At 35.1% G+C, this 23,240-nt stretch overlaps 1 protein-coding gene across 5 annotated transcripts in view; it reads right to left on the bottom strand.

Annotated features, from left to right (window-relative positions):
• Nucleotides 1-528: 528 nt before the first annotated feature.
• anks1b (ankyrin repeat and sterile alpha motif domain containing 1B) overlaps nt 529-23,240 on the bottom strand; it is a 312,589-nt gene continuing 289,877 nt past the window's right edge. For 2 of the 5 annotated variants that reach the window (XM_056455662.1, XM_056455666.1), the window contains 6 exons: nt 20,799-20,885; nt 18,605-18,742; nt 16,865-17,032; nt 7,751-7,879; nt 2,981-3,072; nt 529-1,845 (listed from right to left, as the gene is read on the bottom strand). In XM_056455662.1, the coding sequence (XP_056311637.1) occupies nt 1,797-1,845; nt 2,981-3,072; nt 7,751-7,879; nt 16,865-17,032; nt 18,605-18,742; nt 20,799-20,885 (663 nt within the window). In that variant the 3' untranslated portion in view covers nt 529-1,796. The remainder of the gene's footprint in view (nt 1,846-2,980; nt 3,073-7,750; nt 7,880-16,864; nt 17,033-18,604; nt 18,743-20,798; nt 20,886-23,240) is intronic. The other 3 variants (XM_056455663.1, XM_056455665.1, XM_056455664.1) reach the window with 3 other exon arrangements.

Raw genomic sequence — 23,240 nt, 5'->3', positions numbered from 1 at the left:
ATGACAAAAAAATCTCTATGTTTAAAATTTTCAGGAATTTAAGACGCTGACGATTGGTAAATGCATCATCCCCTTCTCGTGAAAAAGGTCCATGAAATGGCCACCCCAAAACTTAAATCTAAACCTACTTGAAAATCTCAGGAAAATCCTTGCTGTCAAAGTTATGGCTAAGAAGCCTACTAGAACTAGTCTGTCAAAAGCTGAGAGACCAACAATGTGCTGGGGCTGCTAAAGGTTTTGTTTGCATTAATGCATTACATTAAAATCTGTTTTCTAATTTTCATCCTCGCTGTTGATACAGAGACAGTGACAAAACAACAGACAAGACATTTACACGGACAGAAACATCGATACACAGACAGATACAGTAGATAGATAAATAGACAGACAGAATTGTAAGTCTTCTCGTAAAAAAAACAAGCCTACCAAAATCCAGAGGGTTTAACTAATATAAAAAGCCACAACGCTAATACTGCAGCTGAATAATAAGAAGGGCAGGAAGAAAGAAACAGCGGTCACAGAAAGGACAATGGTTCTACAATCTGGATTTATTCCATGTGCTTTGCAAGAATATAAATAAAAGACCAAACTTACAAAATCTGTGTGCTGGAAGCCCAAGCCTATCTACACATATGTTAGTCCGCAATGATGTCACAAATCCACCCGTTGCTCATACCGATGATTCCTTTGAATGTGTTGCACTCTGACTTGACAAATTTGGTACCTAGTTTACCAATTTCATTTATTGGATTTTCTTTTTCTTTTTTGTCATTCTTTAGACATGTTGTTGTTTTTTTGTTGTTTTTAATTACATATATGAACAATGAGTCAACAAAATATTTATTTACAGAACTGTGGCAAAACTCTACAGTGACAATGAGTGAAAATAAGATATCTGTTTTCATATTTAATTGGAGCCATCCGCACATTCAGTTCCTCCGTAGTACTGGAATAATCTTTTTTCTTTGTTTGTTTGTTTGTTTTATCGGATGGCTGCGCGTTCAAGCTCGACGCATCATATAAAAATAATGTAACATTAAGACAACATCAGACGAGAATTGCACAATAAGAATAATTAATTAGAATAATTGTAAATATTACAGTAATGGTAATATAGTTCTCTATTAAACATTAAAATTTCTTGCCAATATGAATATTAATCTGCATGGCGTCAACAAACGTAGTGATTTTGGCACGAGACGCGTCCATTTCATGGTTGTCCAGTGCAATGAGTCCATTCACATTTGTGCATATTCTTTTTTTTTTTTTTTTACATCTTTAACCACAAACAAACCAAGAAAATAAAGGAAGAAAGAAAGAAAGAAGTAAACGGAAAAGAAAAAAAATACAGAAATTGATGTAAATGTCCATTTTAAACCCAGTCCAGACATGCCATGGTAATTTGGACTAGATATTTAGTGAAAAGTCAGTGTAGTGTGTCCGTGTCGCAGAAGGATCCGTCTTTCGTGCGACAAAGTCCAATATCTTCCGCCGTCCTTCGGAAACAAAAGTCAAATCGCTGCCTTTTGTGTACATTCAAATCCACAGTCTCCTCCTTTTGTTTTTTGTTTTCTTTAATATGCAGTGTGTGTATGTGTGTGTGTGCGCATGCGAGTGTTTCGTTAAAAGGCCACGGGTCCATATATCGGCAGTCCTTGCACGCGTACGCCAAGTCCCAGTCCAAAAAGTCCTCGTGCGAATCCTTACACATGTGCTCCGGTGACGCTTTTAGCTTCCGTATTTTGCGGTCCTTTTTTGCAATGCATGTGAGAGTGAGGGTCCATGTTAGGGGCAGGCTACATTCTCTGAATTCCACTGTAATAGACATGGGCGTCCGCCATTGCCCTGTGAATGAAATCACATCACTTATCCAGAGTGTCCATCAAAAAAAAAAAAAGCCCCCCCTTCTCCAGTTCACATGGACTGCATGCTTTCCATCAACTACACTGCATGTCTCAGGACAGGCTCGGTTTTCATTCACTGGCAAAATCAAAAAAGGGAAAGAAGGAAAGAAAATACAACAGAAAAGAAGAAAAACGCGCGATTCGAGAGACTATCGTTTTGCGAATGTCTCGTCGTAAAGTAAGCCTTCGTTAAAAGCTAAACGTCTGCGTCCACAAATACTTTCAAGTTCCGACTATAACAAGCTTATAACTTGTGTTCTGTTAAAAAATACAACAACAAAAAAAAACTTCCCTAAATGAGGGAATATTTCAAATAGATGTGTGTTTTTTTAGCTGATACTAAAAATGAACTATAAAACAAGCAAAATGTCCTTCGGATGAAGTCCAATCTCCGCTTCTATGCCAGCCGTTTCAGATGCCCCACAACCCTCACAAAAATCTCTGGGTGAGCGTTCGCCTCTCTATAACCCTACGCTGTCTAGTCAGAAAGAAAGAAAGAAAGATAGAAAGTCTAAAAAAAACAACAACGTGTTTATAAGGCTTGTAGCAGCATTACGGTTTAAGTGGTCATTCAAGCAGTCGAGGGGGGAGGAAAGGCTGGAGAGGTGCTTCCCGGAAAAGCCGAGGAAAGATTAGCGAGGAACGGAGGGAAGGAGAAACCAAAAGAGGACTGAGGGGAGGGAAAACTGAATGAAAAACAAGCGCTTTTTGACAGTGTGTTTGTGTTTTGGAGGAGGATCGGCAGCGTGGCGGCCCTGAGGGCTGAGCGGGACCGTCCCGTATCGAGCTGCGGCCAGGGTGAGGGGGGCGAGAGAGAGAAAGAGAGAGAGAAAAGAAAGAGAGAGAGGGGGGGGGGGGGGGGGGTTGGCAAACGTTTGAAGGAGAGAAAAGACAGCGGCAGCGTCATCATGCAGAAGCCACGGTAAACGGGCGGCTTGGCCGGGCGGAGAGACGCGGGCTTGGCACAGGTCACTGGGCCCGTGGCTCCGTGGGCCTCTAGAGGGCGCTCTCTGTAAGGCACACACACAGGAGTGGACAGTATTTTGGGTGTATATTAGAAAATAGTGGTCTCATACTTGGTGTTGGCTCCTCTTTTGGCTTCCTGTCCTGGCTCGACTATCCAGGGGACGTTAGCGTGGCCCTTTTGATCCATTGAGGGCTGTTCCATCTGCACACAGGACAAGAAGACAATAGCTCAGGAGGTGCTAGACAATTAGTGGAGATAAGGTCGGTTAGGCTACACCAGGGGTGTCCAAACTTGGTCCTGGAAGAGCGGTGTCCTGCAGATTTCAGCTCCAACTTCCCTCAGCACACCTGCAAGGATGTTTCTAGAAAGCCTCGTAAGAGCTTGATTAGCTAGCCCAGGTGTGTCTGATTGGCGTTGGAACTAAACTTTGCAGGACACTGACTCTCCAGGACTGAGTTTGACCACCCCTGGGCTAGACCTTGTGTTGACCTCTTAGCGAAAAGATGTCTGACCAAAGCAGAATAGAAGTGCCAAAGTTTATCCTGACTAACAACATTGAAAATTTATTTAAAAATATACAAATAAACAAATCATACACACACACGCACACACACACACACGCACACACACACACACACACACACACACACACACACACACACACACACACACACACACACGCACACACACACACGCACACACACACACACACACACACACACACACACACACACACACAAGTTAATGCTGTTTAATGCACAATTTAAGTTAATGCACAATTTAAATGTAGTGTTTAACTAAACTTCATACAGTTATTTTAATTATTTGTTATAATTAAAAATATCTGTTATTAAGAATATACAACAGCAAGATATATATATATATATTTGATTAGAAACATTTTTATTTATTCTCAAATTATTAATAATCATAGTAATAAAGCTATACAGATTTTTTTTATTTTAATTGAGAAAATAATTTTTTTTCTTTAATAATAACAGCACGAAAGTAACAAATAATAATAATAATTATAATAATGGTGCAGTGGGGAGCACAATCGCCTCACAGCAAGAAGGTCGCTGGTTTGAGCCTCGGATGGGTCAGTTGGCATTTATCTGTGGAGTTTGCATGTTTTCCCCATGTTGGTGTGGGTTTTCTCCGGGTGCTCTGGTTTCCCCCCCACAGTCCAAGGACATGCGCTATAATAAGCTAAATTGTCCGTAGTGTATGTGTGTGCAGGAGTGTGAGTGGATGTTTCCAGTGATGGGTTGCAGCTGCAAAGGCATCCGCTGCGTAAAACATATGCTGGATAAGTTGGCGGTTCATTCCACTGTGGTGACCCCTAGATTAATAAGGGACTAAGCCCAAAAGAAAATAAATGAAGAATAATGACAACAACAAAAGCAGAAATAAATAATAATAATAAAACATGTTATTATCATAATATTTTATCCATAATACAAAAAATAACATTTTATAATATTAATTATTATTATTATTATTATACTAATATTTTAAAAAATTATAATAAGAATAGAAACATTTTATATTAAAAATCTATAATTAAATACAGCAAATAAATTTGCATATTTCTGAATCTTTTAAATCATTCATAATAATAAAAATAAAAGCATTATCTATTTTTATTATTCTTATTATTTTTATTTATATTATTTTTATTATTTTAGTAATATTGTTGTTATTGTACAATTTAGTAATACAATATATTTTTCTTACAATACATTTAACTTATGTAAAACAGGAGACCTGGTTTATGACATCATATTGTTACTCATATATGAAATCTGAAGTAATTAACAGGCTTAAGTCTAGTGTAACCACCTCTTCAGTCACAGAGAGAGAGAAAGAGAAGCCATTGGTTCACCACATGACAATCACAGTCACACCAACACAAAAACAGTCAAGTAACCTCCACATTGCATAATGCCTATTTATAAACGTGCAACATCAAACACATTCATCTCTTGTATTAAGCATCACTGCCGTAATATCCATCCTTCGGATCTGCTGTGGTCAAAACTACCCTGCGACTAGTACATCTTTATCCACCAATCCAAACGCTGCTCCTTGTTGCCACAGCAGCTCAGCTCAGCTCTGCTCCATATACAGCGGAGCTATAGATGGAGCAGAAACGTGAACGTGTGTTTTTACGTACGTCTACTGCTGGCTTCTCCTCACTTCTTTATCAGGCTTTTCCATATGCAGCGGCATGAATATTAAATAACATAATCCTCGCTGCGCCTGGCCACCTCTGACTGCTCACACACATATACACACACCCACACCAACTTCATTCTTCTCCACATCCAAACGCTTTAAAAGAGGAAACAAGACACTAATCTTACGCAATAAACCTCTAATGCGAGGCATCGACCTGAAAGAGAGCTTAATGGTTTGATAACGGTGAGTTGGTGTCTTGGATGAGAAACGCTCCAGTGTTTCTATCTGGGTTTAGTCAGCTGATGTTGAAAGACGGAGAGATCATTGTGGGATGACAGGAAAGGAGGATTCAGATGAAGGAGAGATGAGTCAAACAAACACAAAAGTGAACAAACAAACAAAGTCAGCTGAATTATCCAATTAAATCAAGGAATATTTGGGGTTGAGTTTCGTGATGTTGTACAAAGCGCAGCGTGTTTTGACAGTAATTCTCCATTCATTTTCGGATTTAAGAAATTGATTTTAAACAGTCAAATTGCTGTTTTTTTCTACTAATAACACAACTTGAATACAAAAAAAACGACGTTATCCATGATTCTGTACAGAAATGTCCACCAATCAGAGAGTCGCAGAAAGCAAAGTACACCAAAAATATCATTAGCTCTACCCAATCCCATGAAGCTACTTTATACAGTACACTCTCAAAAGAAGTGAACAATTCAATTCAATTCACCTTTATTTGTATAGCGCTTTGTAAACACTGCTTGTGTATACATTCTAAATATATTGTTTGGGCCATACACATACACTACCTGACAAATGTCTTGTCGTCTATCCAAGTTTTTAGAACAACAAATAATAACTTGACTTCTAGTTGATTATTTGGCATCAGAAGTGGCTTATGATCATGCCTTGATTTTGAATCATTTCATTAGGACAGTAAGGTTTGACTTTGCTTAGACAAAAGTCTTGTCACTTAACAGAAATAATGTACAGTATAGACTATAAAGTCATGGTGCAGTGGAAAAAGAATTAATATTGTGTATGACTCCCATGAGCTTGGAGGACTGCATCTATACATCTCTGAAATAACTCAAGTAACTTATTAATAAAGTCATCTGGAACGGCAAAGGAAGCGTTCTTGCAGTACTCCCAGGGTTCAAGATTCTTTGGATTCATCTTCAATGCCTCCTCCTTCATCTTACTCCAAACATGCTCAATAATGTTAATGTCTGGCGACTGGGCTGGCCAATCCTGGAGCACCTCGACCTTCTTTGCCTTTAGGAACTTTGACGTGGAGGCTGAAGTATGAGAAGGAATTTGCCCTCTCCTGTGGTTTGTAATGTACTGTAATTTGCAGCACAAACGTCTTGATACCTCAGGCTGTTGATGTTGCCATCCACTTTGCAGATCTCTCTCACGCCCCCCATACTGAATGTAACTATGATTTTTTCTTTCACCAAACTTGACTGATTTCTTAGCCAATCTTGGGTCCATGCGGGTTCCAATAAGTCTTCTGCAGTTATTGTGATGATTGAGATGCAGTTCAACAGATGATTCACTGGAAAAATCTACCTTCTGCCACTTTTCCAGATGATCAACTAGAAGTCAAGTTATTATTTGTTGCTTTTACAACGGGGATCAACAACAAGACTTTTGACAGATAGTATATATATATATATATGTTTGCATTTCCCTTGTATTTGGGAATTTGTAATTCACAATGCATCATGGGATTGTACTTCTTTCCGTTAATCTTCTGCCTTTCTTTTTGGTTCCATACATTTCTTTGCTTCAAATCAAAGTTTGTCATGTGATTTTCCTCATAGATGCTTGGTTTAATTCATGATTAATACTTTAATGAAGGTTTTTAAAAATCCCTAAGGGAAAAATGAATGCAAAAATACTTTTGAACCAGCGCTGCTTAAAAAATTGGGTGCCAATGCACTCATGAAAAAGATCATTACTCATATACTGTTTGGTAACTTTAAGTCTTACAATTATGATTTTTTAGAACACATTTTCAAACTGAGGAACAGATAAAATAATTTTCTGCAACCTTTTGTCTTACCTGGAATTTTCATGTCAAAAATGAAGCAAATTGGAAAATGTTAAAGAAAGATGACAAAACAAAACAAAACAAAACAAACAAATAAATAGGGCTGTCAACATGACATTAACAGAGTAAGGAATAATTGACTCCAGACCATTGCATTATTAGAAAATAGGGTGAGAGTGGTCCGACCACAACACTAAGCGGTGTGCATTATTTTTGAATAATTCAATGGACGATTGAAGTCGATTATTCCACTTACACTACAGTGACCACACTTACAGTAATGACATTGTCCACATGTTGTCCTCAAACAACTGCTGTGTGGGGTTTGTTTCTTATTTCTCTCATCCGACACCTTTTATTTTGTTTATCTGTCAAGCAACTGAAATTTATCAATTTTTCAATGGAATTGTAATACGGTCAAGATGTGCCTATCTTCGTGTTTATCTGAAAATAACTGCACTCCTTAGAATGTTCATCAGCCAATCAGAATCAAGCGTTCAACAGCCTCGTAGTGTAAGAGTGATTAATACATTCAAACAGATGTAATTAATTCACTGACATAATAAATGACTGACAGCCCCAAAAATAAAACAGAACATAAGCGGAAAAAGAAATCAAGAAAAGGAAATGAAAGAAGACCTGCGATTGAACTTTGTGTGGATGATGGAGGAAGAGTCGTGAGGTAGGAGGAAGAGGAGAAGGATGAAGAGGAGGCCGGTGCGGGGTGAAAATATGCCCCAGGGACCAGCGGCTAGAGGGGGACGTGACCTAAAACAAAGAGGTCACAGAGGTCAAAGCTTGGGAAGGTGAACACACGCAAGCACGAATGTACATAGTATGAGTGATTCCTGAATAAATATAGTTTTAATTTAAACATGAGAGATCATGAATTTTACTAATACTTTTACTAATATTTTACATTTATTATTATCAACAATTTTAGACCTGTCCTCAACCCTAACAATAGCCCCTTTCACACAGTGATACGGGTAAATTTCCGGAACGACTTTACCGATAAATTCTAAAAAAACGCTGTCCACACAGGCAAGGACGTTCTGGAATTTTTCCGGAAAATTCTGACATCATTAACCAGAAATGACCTCTAAATGGCTGCGCTTGTGTTTGTAAACATAGAAGGGGTCAGGGTTTGTTGATGGTTTCACTTTTATTAAAAGCTTTAGCATTCATGAAGCTGCTTTTGTCCCAGAAACATCCAAAGGCAGAAGCGCTAACCTTGGCTAAATGTTTACATATTTAACTACAGGACAAATTCTGTGAATGGATAAGTATTGTGAACAATTTCGATGTAGACATGTGGAGGAACACTTTCACGTTTCCGTATGTACAAAGTATGTATGTGCCGGTGGTCAGCGGCTCCTTTACGTGGCCATGCATCAAGCAACTGAAGCAGAGCTTGAAGGTAAACAAATGGCGGTTTATCATAAGCATTTTATCGATAATTCTTCACGCAGTTGACACTAAAAAGGAACATAGAAACGTCATCTGACTAACATCTAGCAGCTCAACGTTTCTGGAAAAATATTCAAAGGCTTTTTTTTTTATAAACAGCGCAGATGTGAATGCGTCTGAATGTTCTGATTGGCTGGAGTAGACGTCTCCAGACGTCTCGTGAACGTGCTCTTTCCGGCAATTTTCCTTCTGTGTTCACACAGAGCAGCAGTCTGGCAAATTACCAGTAATTTTACAAATGTATTTTAATTATAATTTACCGGTATTTTCAAAAAGGGCCTGTTTACACATGATTTCTTTCTGGAAAAATCCCGGTAATTTTCCAGAAAAGTCTGTGTGTGAAAGGGGCTTTTAACTTCACCTAATCATTAAACAAACCAAGTTAAAAACAAAAACAAAAAACAGCTACAGTACAGTATACTATTTTCTACTCCATTTTGTGTCTCGGTTTATGATAATCAACATCAACATTTGTTACTGTTTAACTTTGAATACATGTAACTCTAAATTTAGAAGCTCAATGCTCCCTAATTAAGATTTTTTTTCAATTTATCTTAGTCTCACTGCTAGAAAAGTTCAATAACAGTACTTGCAAATGAAGAATACAGCCACTGAATTCATCAAAAAGGGACAAATAAACACAAGAGCAGCTTCTAATACAAAGCATGTACTAGGAGGATCAGTCCACCAGCACGGAACAGTTCAAACAAACGTTCTTGAAACAGCATTTAATTTTTCAGACATAATGTACACTGTTAACGATTTTTGTAAATTACACAGTATTTAACTGTAATATGAGCTGTATTTTACTGTACAACAGTTATGCAGTATGTTACTGTATTTTAAAGTTACATTGTAAAAACTACTGTATATTTTACAGTAAAGACATACAATACTTTAAATATATACATCAAGATAAATGGTGCTGTAAATGTAAATACAGTATTTTTGCTGTAACTGATTTACAGTAAGGCGAGCTGCTGCCAATAAGTTACTTGTGATTCTACAGGAAACTGTTAACAGCGTATGCTCAAATACACTGTAAAAAAAGTGATTAGTTACCTAAAAAGTAAACCTGTTGTAACTTGACAAAATGTTAACTGCTAATTTTATAAATATGCGCATAGTTAATTTACTTATTAATTTTAAGGCACCAGGTTTACTCACTTTTAAAAGTCAACAAATCGAATTAAAAGCAATAGGTTTACTCATTTTTTCAAATAAAAGTCAACTAATCACTGTAGCTTCAGCTTTGCTAGCTTAACAAAGTTGACTTTGCTGTATATTTATTAGTATCTCATATTGTAGCAAACTTCTTATAGTGCAACTTTTTGAAAAGGCTTTAAGTTAGATCAATTAACTAATGCTGTGAAACAGAAGCACATTTTGTAGTCGAAAATGTGCTTAATTGAAGAATCACCCATATGCTGTACATTCAGACGATTACAGGAATGTCATGAGGAGATGAACAGAAGAGAGAAGGAAGGTTTTAATGGAGCAGCACAGCGTATCGTGTCCATATGGAGTGGAGGAACCGCAACATAATGAACAATTTCTCCTACACAAGGGAAAATCAATATCTGAGTACAGCACATAACACACACACATACTGCCACTGAGGATACTGTTAGTGCTCAGGGTAATGGTGCACATATACACGTACACACACATACAAACAATGAGTCTTATTCACGAAAAACAAGCAGAGCAAATGTAAATCATTCAGAAATCCATTCTTACGTAAATTGTCACATAAGCGCTATTCAGACAGGATTAGTTTTGCAAAGGACTTTCCATTTGCAATTATTTACACAAGGATGCATGGGAGTTCATGTACTGAACCAAATGGGATTGAGATCTTTGGAGTTTTTTGCTAAGCTCAAGTGTGTATTGTCTAGATGGGGTGCATGCGAGCAAGCATGGGAGAAAAAACACAGTAGGTCATTTGCTATAAATCAAGATTGAACTAGAGGTGTGCATTATTTATATGTGTGATAATATTGCCATTATGGAATAAGTCACTCACCTTAAAAAAATTACAAAAATGCATCTTTACAATGAGATGCATTTACGGATATGTGTTAAAGTCTATTAGAATGCAAGTTTAATGGCTAAATAACTCAAGTTACGAAAGCCCAAAATTCTCTTGTATCAGTTACTTTTTAAATCTGTGTACAAGATGAGAAAAACTGGTAGTAAAGTAATATCACACAAGCAGGAGTGTGATTTTCCAAAAAATTATCATGTGACCTTGATCACAAATACGATATTGAATTTATACTATAAAACTAGAATTTAAAACTAAGTGAGTTACATAATATCAATGCCTTCAAATGTTATCAGAACTGTTTTCGTTTTATTAAGGTTTTTTAATCAATTGCTTGCTCCGCTTCTTAATGATCAGCAGTTTTTACTGAATCGTTTGAATGAACTATTCGATAAATCAATCACTAAGACGCTGACTTTCCACCAACAACTGGATATTTTAGTGTTAGAATTCTACAAATTACCATGACTGACTTAAACCAGCCAAGATACCAGAACAAACCCACTCAACAAAGTATTGTTCAATCATTACAACTGAAAAAAGAGATATCACTCTCTGTTGATAGCACACACACTTGATTTACACAGGAAAACTAATTATACTGTAACATATTTTGTATTGTATTTTTTGCCTTTTAATATCACGTGTGGCAGCGTGAGTTAATAAGCATGTCCTTTGGTGCTCAGTCATACTGTTTTCAAACGTTATCAGAACTTATTTCATTTTATTATGTTTTATAATTGACATTATTCTGCTATCTCTATTGACATCCTTACTATGTCATACATACTATGTCTATTGACATTATTCTTCACATACAAGCGGGCGCAGCCATTTGAATCTTTTTGGCTCAAGACTTCCGGTCTATTCACTTCCACTGATTTCTAGATGTTAAAAACAGCTTGTTATGCTGCTTGATGCAAACTGATATTTGATTATTGTGTTATTCTACTTTTTATGTATTGTCATAAACACACCAGGAGGGCCGCAGCTCTGCACAGTTTAGTTACAACCCTACTTAAACCACCTGATCAAACTAATTAAGTCATTCAGCCTTGTTTGAAATGACTGCGGCCCTCCAGGAACTGAGTTTGACACCCCTTTTCTAAAGCAATCGCAAAAACAAGCTTCCATCCACATCGCAGAATAAGGTCAGTAATGCTCTCATAGTTCAATACAGTTAAGCCAGCATCCACCCTACTAACATTGTTATGTATTAAACATTGCATAGGCAGGCACACTCAAGTTACCTTTTTCATTAAGAGCTCGGTTCATCCTAAGAAATGGTTTCAATCTTTTACATTTGCATTAAGTTAAGTTGCTTTTTTCAATCCTTAAAATTACTGAAAGAACTACAATTTTGACTTTGTAGTGTATTTCTTTAAGCTTGAAAGTCAAGTAATTAGTAGTCTGATTACTTTTTACATGCAGCAATTAGTAATGAAATCAACTGACACTTTTAAAGTAGTCATTTGTTATCTATTATTCTTGTGAGTAATTTACCCTACACTGAAAATGTACTCAAACGAACTCATTCAAGCACCGCATCTCTCAGAACATCTGTGACACCATTACACCACAGCTATTAAACATCTAAAATAACATACTGACCCAGTTGTATATTGTATAGAGGCAGACCGTAATAATCACAGAGGCACATTTTATATGGACAGTGATCTGGCCTTTAAAACAGAAAGCGAAGTGAAGCTTCTCATAAAAGGAGGCCAGACCGCAAATGTGTGCAATCCAACTCCAACAAGCAGGCCGTGTTTTATTTTTACAACTGGCTCCCACCTATTTTGGGTCTCATCCAGAGAGTGCTAATATCCCTGCTGGTGGCCGGGGGAGAGGGATGCACCGTGTGCCCGCTCGAGGAGCACTGGGACGAGGGCAGATGGAGAGGAAGGCTGCCCCGGAGGAAGGAGCTCCGAGCAAACAGCCCTCATCAATCTCTTTCATCCTTAAACGCACTGAAGGGACGGGAGATGGAGTGAGTCGTTTACAGATCAAACACTCACCTCTCCGTCCCGCAAGACAGCAGGCGACACGCGCGCTAGTGGGATCATAAACAAACTTGCGCTGACAGGAACTACATTGATTTTAATACAGCCAAACGTGCATTTTTTACGGTTGACTTTAACATGCTGTCTGGCACATTGTAACAGACATATCAAGCAAATGCCAGAATCGATAAATTACTCGCAAGGCTCAGTTTACACTTGACATTTGGATGCTTTTTGGTTGATCTGATCACAAGTAGGGGATGTTTTGAGCTCCTCTATTTTCAACCACTTCCAGAACACAGATTTCATGCTTTCGTAGTGTAAACGGTGTGGTAAAACAACCACAAATGACCATCTACTGTACTCTCAAAAATGTCATAAATTTGTTGCTGTTTTAAATATTTCAGTTGAACTAAATTAACTTTACAAGTAATTTCAACTTACGTTAATTAAAATGACTTGAAACATCAAATGAAACAATAAATGTGTACAACTTAATAAAATACTATGGAGACCCGGAAGGGACGTGATAGTGGGGGGAAAATTGGCGAGAAAAAAAAAGATGTTTTGCGTTCCCTCACAAAACTGTTGTTTGACAAACACTTCCTGTTCACTTCATACACTTCATACAAAGCTTTACCAAAGACTGTATTTTCTACGAAGGTTGTGGTTTTATGGTGTTGATAAGAAAATCATGTACTTATTTTATCAAGCTGTATTTGAAAGTGTTATCAGGTATGGTCTATCTACATGGTATGGCAATCTTTCTGTAAATCTGAAATCAAAAATTTTCAATATTATCAGAATTGCCACAAGACTAATAGGTTCTGAAACTTTTACTAGTATACAAACACTCTACGAGCAATGCACTCTAAATGAAGCGAAAAGAATTTTAAGTAACCCATCTCATGTACTCTTTCCATTTTATGATCTTTTACCTTCTGGTAGAAGATACAGAACTTTCCGCTGGAAGCGGAACAGACTGAAGAACTCTTTTATTCCAGTGTCAATCAGACTGTTGAACACTGATCGATAGTGTATGTAATTCTTTTGTATGTTGACCTATTTTTAATTGTTATTATGTTAGAACCTGCTGATGTGCTGTGTGAGTCCACAGAAAATTTCCCCTTGAGGGACAATAAAGTATACAAACAAACAAACAAACAAACAAACATGTCAATCCTCCGGGTTTTGCCGGGATTCTCCAGTATTTTACCATTCTATCCTGCTATCATCCTATCATTAAGTATTTTACCATATTTCTCCCATATTTAACATCTTAAAGGCACGCTGAAATTACTATAAAAATGTCTGCAATCACTTTCTTCCTATTAAAGCTGTGCGTCGATCATCGCCCTTCATATGCAACCTCTAAATCAGCGAATGCATGTATATAAGAGCTGATTGACGGACGCGCTCTGTGTGGTAAACTGACCTCAGATCAGCTTCTGTACACTAAGAAAGTGAATGCAGACATTATATTATATTCATTTCAATGTGCTTTCAAGTTATAAAATATGGGAGAAATATGGGAAATACTTATTAATAGGATGATAGCGGGATAGAATTGTAAAATACGGGAGAATTCCGGCAAAAACGAGACAGTTAACATGTATGAAATTAACAGAAAATGTTTGTCAAACAACAGTTTAGCGAGGAAACGCAAAATATATTTGCCAGATAATGTAAAAACTTAAATATATATATATATATATATATATATATATATATATATATATATATATATATATATATATATATATATATATATATATCTTTCTATCATTCAGTTTTTTTTTTCTCTCACCAATTTTGTTTCTTCCACCCATTTTTTCCCTTACCATCATGTCCCTTCCGAGTCCCCGCAAAATACAGCTGAAACCTGATGAAATAACACAATTAAGTTTAAATTAGATATAAAACTTATGTTTTTACACTGAAGCTACAGTACAGAGCAAATGTTTAAACATTGCTGATGCCAGACAGGATTTAAACTTTGTAGCTTGACATTGTAAGTTTGGATCTCTGACCAGCGCTGATTTTAACACAAACCAGCATAGTTTTGTTGCGATTAGAGAAGAAATAAAAGTTTTGATTTAACTGTCTCTCAATTGTCTCCTAAGCTTATTTCTCAATATTACATTGAAACACCAGAAAAGGCCAATGCATACACCAGTTTATAGACTCTCTACTCAGTGTAATCAGAAAAATGGTTAAAGTGTACAAAAGAGATCTTCATACCAAGTGTAAACAGGGTATAAGTTCATGTTTGTCTTGTGCTGTATTTACTATCAATCTCACTGCAACTATCAATCTCCAGATTGGTTCCCATGTTTCTGGCCAGCACATGATTTTATACTTTATTTGAAAGTTTATGTTGTTAATGATTTCTTTCTTTTTGGAGATATGTACCCCCTGCAGGCCAGAGGAAGCTTAAAAGCGTGGGTATGGCCAACTGGAGAAGGGATTGCTGGGTCTTTTAGCACATGGTCTTTTAGATCTTACTTTCAGACTGTTTGGTGGCCAACATTGTTTGATTTAGTTTATCTGACATCAGTTTTGTATTCAAATTAACTCCACAATAAACAGCAACAAATGAAGACTTGTCGTTCCATGTACTACGTCTAAGGAAGAGTCATGGAGGAGTGGAGGACTGGAGAACATGAGACTGATTCCTGTGACGCTCCAGGGACAGACGAGTCTTCGCTGAGGCCAGCTTCCAGCCTCCGCCACTGAGACTGCAGCTCTGCACAAGACATTTGGCCAGCGGAGAAATGCAAATGGTCGTGCACAACTGAGTCTGGTTTCTCTCAAGGTTTTTTTTCTTCACTTCCGCCAATTAGTGAATTTTTTTTTCACCACTGGCTTGCATGGTTTGAGATCTATAGAGCTGCGCATCGTTGGATTTGCTCTTCAGTATTTGGACTCTCAGTGGTGATTTTTAAACCACACTGAACTGAGCTAAACTCAACTGAACTTAAACACTACAAACTGAACTACACTGTTCCTATTTACTATGACCTTTAATAAGAAGCTGCTATGGCACAATCTACATTATAAAAGCGCTACACAAATAAAGGTAAATTGAATTGAATTGAAAGAGTCTAAAGCCCTCAGCAGACCCAAGAAAGACCCAGGACTTTTGACCCAGGATAATCACAACATTTGCAATAATTAAGATTTTTTTTTTATTATTACATTACTGACAAATCCACTCTTGGGTATCTTTAGTAGGTTTGATAATGTCTTGAAAGCACATGGCAACAGAAATAAATAATATAATATTTAAGTCATAAAATCCAAGCTAGAAGAGATTTTTTTAAATATAGATTTGACATACATTTAACAAACATGGCCATTTTAGATAAAAAACAATTACAAATTGTATTTATTATTATAAAATATATAATATATCAAATTATAAAATGTGAATCTTTTTAAATTGTTTAACAAAATGTGTAACGCTCAACTTTGAGTGTATATTTACCTAATAAAAATTTGCAGATGAAAAGTTTTACCTAATATTTTGGCCTGATACTTACTTAATAATGTAAAGTAATAATTAAGTATCTGAGTAACAAATTAACTTATTTGTGTCATGTTGTAACTATAATGTGAATTTTAATATTACAATATTAGCCTAATGACTTATATGTACATATATAATAAAAATGTATTCATAGTTTGAATTTATGCCCCCATTCAAAAGTTTTAAGTTTTATTTGAACAAATTAATATTTTTATGTAGACATGATGTACTAAATTGATAAAAAACTGACAATTTTATAAAATATCTCATTATAAAAGTTTTTATCTCATTATAAAATATGTGTTTTGTGATTAATTGTTAAAATTTGAATAAAAAGATGCAATAAAAATGTAATAAAAATAAACACATAATTTTTATCTTTCTATTCCATTAAAAAAGATGAATTAATAGTTAAAAAATATCCCTATTAAGCATCACACACAAGTTCCAACATCCCTTGAGCATTCCACACATCAGCATATCAGAATGATGCCACTATAAAAAAAAAAAGTGTTCAATGAAATGCAGTTAACACACAGCAGATCGTGTCAGCTTTAAAAAAGCAGCTCAAACCAGAGGCTTGTTTCCCATGATGCACCGCTCAGCTTGAAGATGCACAGATATGAGCTGAAGGTGTGTAGGTGTGCATGTGTCCAGATGGATGACAGTGTGTGTGTAAGGGCTGAAAGGTCAGAGTGACTCACAGACTTGCGTATGTTTCCGCGTGGTTTAGGTACAGGTTTGGAGGGTTTGCTGTCAAAGCTCTCAGGCAGAGTTGAAGACCCGTGGCCGCTCTTTCTGGCTTGCAGAGCCAGCTGATACGCCACCTCAAAAGCCTGGCCTAACGTCAGGATAATCTCATAGGCCAGATTCTGGGAGAAAAACAAAAACAGAAGGAAATTAAAAATTAAAAATCAACCAAAAATTCACATTTAGGGTTCTCCGCTGCTAGAATTCAGCCGAGGAACTGTGGAAAAAAGCCTTCAAGATTTGACTGCAGTTTAGAGCTACCACATTTGGCTACAGTTTCAGCATTTCTCCTCCATAATTTTAGAGCTTAGAGATGTTTAAATGATTAAAAACATGCTTTGAGCAGGTTCTGAATTATTCATGTGTTGTGACTAGCTGACGCAGAGACAGCTCTATGGTGTTACTGTGACAGACGCCAACACAGAAGACACCAACTTATTAAAGCCACTATTTCCACAAATACAAAAACACATATGCCAGCAAAAAACTGTAGAGTTTCTAATTTAAATAAGTAAACAGGTGCTATAGACCATGAGATTTGCTATCATTAAGATCTGACAGACCTACTGAAGAAGTTAAATTGCTATATTTTTGTTAAACTCCAGCTTTAAGTTTTGTTTTTGAACACTAGATTGCGTCCCGTATACTGTCAATCTTTCTGACCCCAAAATAATGACTATCACACATGTTTACAATGGTTTACACTAGACACTAATAGAGATGAACAAGTTTATAAACTTAAAATCTTGTCATGCATATTTAAATCAAGTAATCATCTCTTTTAAGAATCCAAATATAAACGAATTGTCATTTTATATCCATACACCTGGTCACTACCCTTCAAAACAGTATGTTTGCCCAATTTGTCAGCTAGATATGTTCACATATTGTTTTATATATCTTAGTAAGTAGTAGAGCTGCTTCTATTTTTGCTGCTACTGTATGTACATTGTAATATTAATATAATTTTACCAGATGAATCGAATAGCTCTATTTATAAAGATTTCATTCATTTAGATTGACTGGGCTGATTTTTCTAAGCAGTGGATCTGCATAAAATATGATAAATTACGAGAATACTGTATCTAACAACGACAGAATAAAAATAAATGTTTAATAAACAGTGCTCTGTGCTTTTCTTTGAATTCCAACAGTATTCAAATCCAAAAATTACCCAATCAAACATAAAACAACCTGATCATCTTTGTATAAACAATTGTATACAATCGTATGTAATACTTTCTTTATCTTTTAATCTTTAATAAATAAACTAATCCTACGATGTGACTATTGTGGATGCACACAGTGCGATATTGTTCAGGCCTAGTACTGCAAGTTGTCAGAATTTTTTTTTCATTTTTGCATAAATTTATATGTTGTCATGAATGTTATTGCATATTTACCCATATTCCATTTTTGCATATCTTGCAAATCACTTTTGTACATTAAATTTGATGTCGACATCTAAATATTCAGGATTAAATATTCAAGGCAGCTTTTTTCCTTTTTTTCCCTCATTTACATCAATGATCACCAATTTATAAATAAGTACTTCATTATTATTTATCAATGTAACTCCTAATAGATGTCTTGCACCCATGCATGACCTTTCAGCATTTGCAAGTGAGCTTTAATGGATGTTTTCTTTAATTTATGTGCAGTACTGTATGTGTGATCATTTATGTATTACGAACCACATCGAAGGCTGTAAACACATGGCAGTAATGATGGCTGGATTTCAGGTCCTTGGTGATGTACGCAAATGTGGACAAATCTTCAGGATCCTGCGCCGCACAAGAGATATTCCTGATCTCATGCTCCGCGATAATGTTCTGAACACCAGAGAAAAGGACAGAATGTAACATCCATTTTAAGGTGTATTTATTAATCACGTTACTTTTCTACATAGCACACACAGTTGCAGACAAACCAGTTTTCCCTCTTGTAAAAACATAATTCTCATTAAAAGATTATTAAATTGATATTTGACAGAGAGAAGTTTTCATTAACATCTTTAAACATAACAGTTTTAATATCCAATTTTTGTCTTTGCCATCATGACCGTATTTTACTAGTTATTTTGCAACAAACTATTCAGCTTAAAATGCAACTATAGGCTTGACTAGCTTAACTTAGGTTAACTAGGCAAGTTAGAGTCATTAGGGAAGTGACTAAACTGCAGTGGTCAGTTCTGTAGCCGATGGAAATCAATTATTACTTAAGAGGCCTATTACTTTTGTCCCTAAAACGGTCTTTAAAATGGAAAAATGGTTTTTATTTCAGCCAAACTAAGAGAATTATGACTTTCTGCAGAATAATAATAAAAAAGACTGTTAAAATGTCCTTGCTCTGTTAAACATCACTTGGGAAATAATTTCAAAAGAATAATTTCACAGGAGGCTGAATAACTTCAACTGTATACAGCTAAAATGACAAGTCCACTTAAAATTCAGTTCTCTGGGATTTACTGGATTTATTAGGTATTAGCAAAAATTGTGTTGTGGCAAAATGTTAATATTTGTGTTGGTGGTTTTGTACAAGTTTCAAATAAAAATATTGTAATTTAAATATATATTTTAACAGAAAATTGCAATTCAATTAAAAAATAAATTGAGTGATAGAAAATCTAAAAAGTATTTCTTCCAAATATCGGATTCTTAACTCTTCTTAAGTTAAAACACTGATATTGTTTTGTCTAAAAGTAGACAAAACTATATAAACTATAGACCATCTGTTTAATGTTTAGAATTGTTTATCTTTTTTTTCATATTTATTTTGTGTTGTCACTTGTCACTTTATGTACACTTGAAGCTTCTGTAGTGTGTGAAGCACACTTGGCAATAAAACTGATTCTGATTCTGATTTTGAAGAATGTAAACAATAACAACAGTCCTAATGTGTTTCATGTTTTACATTTTTAATTACTATTGCTTCTGAGAATCCAAAAATGTCCACATATTGACCAATAATGTTATAATAGCTGTTTTACATTGAGTTATGATTGACTTGCCTCTTGTTATAGTTATAAAATAGTTTGATGACAAGCAGGAAACGTTCATGGGCCAATGACATGACCACATTGAAATGGTCTAAATACTACACACTATTTATACTGTATATACAACGTACATACACAGGCGAAGTCAAAATCATTAGCCTTACTGTTAATTTGTTTTATCCTTTTAAAAATATTTCCCAGATTTTGCTTAGCGAAGAGAATATTTTATCAACACACATTTAAACATTATCGTTTTACAAACTAATGTCTAGTAACTTTATTTTTGTCTTTGCCATGGTGACAGTGCATATTTTTTTTACTCATTTAGTAATGGTTTTCAGCTTTAAGTGCAATTTAAAGACTTTACTAGATTTAATTTAAAATTATTGGACAAAAAAATTACTAAACAATGTAAAAACTGATCACATATTAAAGAAAAAATAAGACAATCCCCACAAGAAAGAAATATGATAGGAAATACTGTGAAAATTGCCTTGGTTTGTTACACAACTAAAAGAATACAAATTTCACAAAGGGCTAATAATTTCAACTGCATTCATTAGTTAGTTAATTCATTTATTCATTCATTCATTTTTTTTATTTTCAATTAAACATTTATAATAAAATCCTCAATTTAGTCTGCTAAATTAGTGTGATTTCAAGCTAGTACAATAAAATGGAAGTTGAGCACAAAATTTGACTTCTAATGGCACTTAATCATTCCCTGTCAGATTAATATAACATCCTTTATCTTCATTTCTTTAATGACACTCAATTCATTGTGATTTATTAATTTAAATCCACTTTCCCTAACTCAGCCCCATACTTTTTAAAATGAAAAATGAAAGTTACGATAACAATCTGTGTATAAATTAGCAGCATTTGATCACCTTGTTAGTAGCATCGATGAACTTGACGCCCTTATAGGAGACGGACAGTACTATGGTGGGGATCTTCTTCATCTGTTCTGTCGACTTCTTACAGAAAGGATGAGAAGGGAAAAGATCAGCAGACAGCATTAACATTCACAGACTGACTGAGATCTACTCAATACAGGCTCAAACCCACACTCAATTATTTACACGTGACGTCATTCGGTCCCCTGCAATAACCCAGATAGTGTGGCATCTCAGGAGACAAATAAAAAAGGGCCGAAATAACATTGTGTAGTGTTCAAAATGAGGCCTTATTGAATGTGAAAGTGGGTGGTAATGAATGCACCTCTGCTGGAATAAAAGGCTGTTTTAGCTGCGCCGGTACAAAACAACAACAAGGCTTTCAAAGGATTTTCATTCAGATGTTGATGGCAAGTTTTACAAATATTTACAAAGAAACGTTGAATTAAATGTTTGATGTTTCATCTTGAAGTAGACAGACTAAAACTGATCATAAAGTATGATTTTGTGATACGAGAACTTATATATATAACTATATATATATACTTATGTAAGTATATAGAACTATAAATATGTTTTCTTGCATTTTATACATATACACTTTACATACAGTGCTTATAGAAAATCATCATACCCCTTTCAAATAATCACTTTTATTGTCATACAGCCTGAAATCAAATCACATTCCAAATAACTTTTCCCGTCTCTGAAATCTTTTTGTAGCTTTCTCCTAACCGTTGCCTTTCTACAACTCGATCCAGAAGGTCTTTAGAAAGCAGAATGTAATGTAGTAAAAGGCATAGATTTTCACAGGGTATGATGACTTTCTATAAGCACTGCAAGACCATTTTTCAACAATGTTTTGATTTCTTGTGACTGACAATAAGTTACTCCATCAATATTGCTTTCCTGACTCAAAATTCTAAATTGAATTATGATTATTATTACTACATATTGTCTGTTATAATATTTAATACTATACTATTTTATACATAATTCTGTTACACTATTTAAAAGTAAATTGCTACTGTTAGTAATATTTACTGTTAGGAATATTTGATACTCGTACTTTGTTGGTTTATTAAATGCAATTTTATCTTTTTTATCTGTATTTCATAAAACAAAAATAAAGGTGAGTCAACAAATATTTACAAAAAAAAAAAAAAAACAGTAATTAACCCACCAGCTTGAACAAAACTGAAAGACTGAATTTAAATATATGTAAAAACAAATATAGTTTATTTGACGTTACGCTACTTTTAATACAGTATTATTAATATTATTTTTATGTAGTTATTATATAACGGTATTATTTTAAATGGACCCTTTTCACAAGCCTGTTATGATGTGTTTAACGGTCATCATAATCTTAAATCCTTTAAAGTTTGTAATATTTAGATTTTTTTAAAAACATATCAACATTTATATGCATTTATGTATTATATCATCTTTGCATCAAATTATAAAAAGGGAATTACCACTTATGCAAGGTGTTTCTAATGTAGAGTCTATGAGGCTGAGGGTAAATTTGATGTTATTCTCTCCTCTGGCTGTCGTCATCAGTCTCACACAATTTTTTTTCTTCTTCTGAAAGTCTTGATAAGTCCATCGTGGAGTTTATCTTTGATTATTTCAGCAAATAGGATTTTAAAAAAAATTAGTTGTACTCTACCAATCACTGCGCTCTATGTTTACCCAACTATGATGACTTCCGCTAATAAGAAACCAGGAATTTGAAAAGGGTTTACATTACAAAATTAAAAAGTTTTTGCAGGATCAAAAACTGCAAATAAAAATTCGAATAAACTCTAAAATAAACTATAAAATTACTATAAACTGCAAATTGTGAGTACGTTTCTCAAATAACTACAAACAAACAACATGAAAAAAATATGGCATTTTGAAGAACACAATCTTCTCTTTTCAAGTAGGGTATATGCACAGCTATGTCGATAAACTTCTAGTGAACGGTTAATGTGAAATTTTTCAATTTTATATGGTTCCATTTACAGCATGTTGTAATGCAATTAAAATATAATCAGTTAAATAGACTTCAGCATTCATTTAGTTGTTCAAGCGTAAAACGAGATAAAAAGCCGTTTACATGCACGCGCCCATCAGGATCAGCAGGCAAGCGCAGAAACTCCATTGAAAATACTGGGATAAAATAACTGTTTATATTTTAAGGACATTGTGTGGGAAAATTGAATTTAATGCAGTGCTTCTTGTACACTCTGAGACTTTATCAATCAGTTGAGATTGTTGATTTTTAAAGAAAACAGACCTTAAACGCACCAATTTTGTAACGACATACAGTTTACTGGAAGCGCTTAATCCAGGTAACTGCAAAAATTAAAAGTTCTTAAACATACTTATATATTTTAAAATTAGACCTAAAAATGTCGGCAAGTAACGCTTTACTTTGAATTTAAAGTG

Source organism: Danio aesculapii, chromosome 4 (genome assembly GCF_903798145.1).
Source record: "Danio aesculapii chromosome 4, fDanAes4.1, whole genome shotgun sequence".
Taxonomy (NCBI): Eukaryota; Metazoa; Chordata; class Actinopteri; order Cypriniformes; family Danionidae; genus Danio; species Danio aesculapii.
The sequence above is the reverse complement of the archived record's forward strand: the minus strand, read 5'-3'. Positions and strand labels throughout refer to the sequence as shown.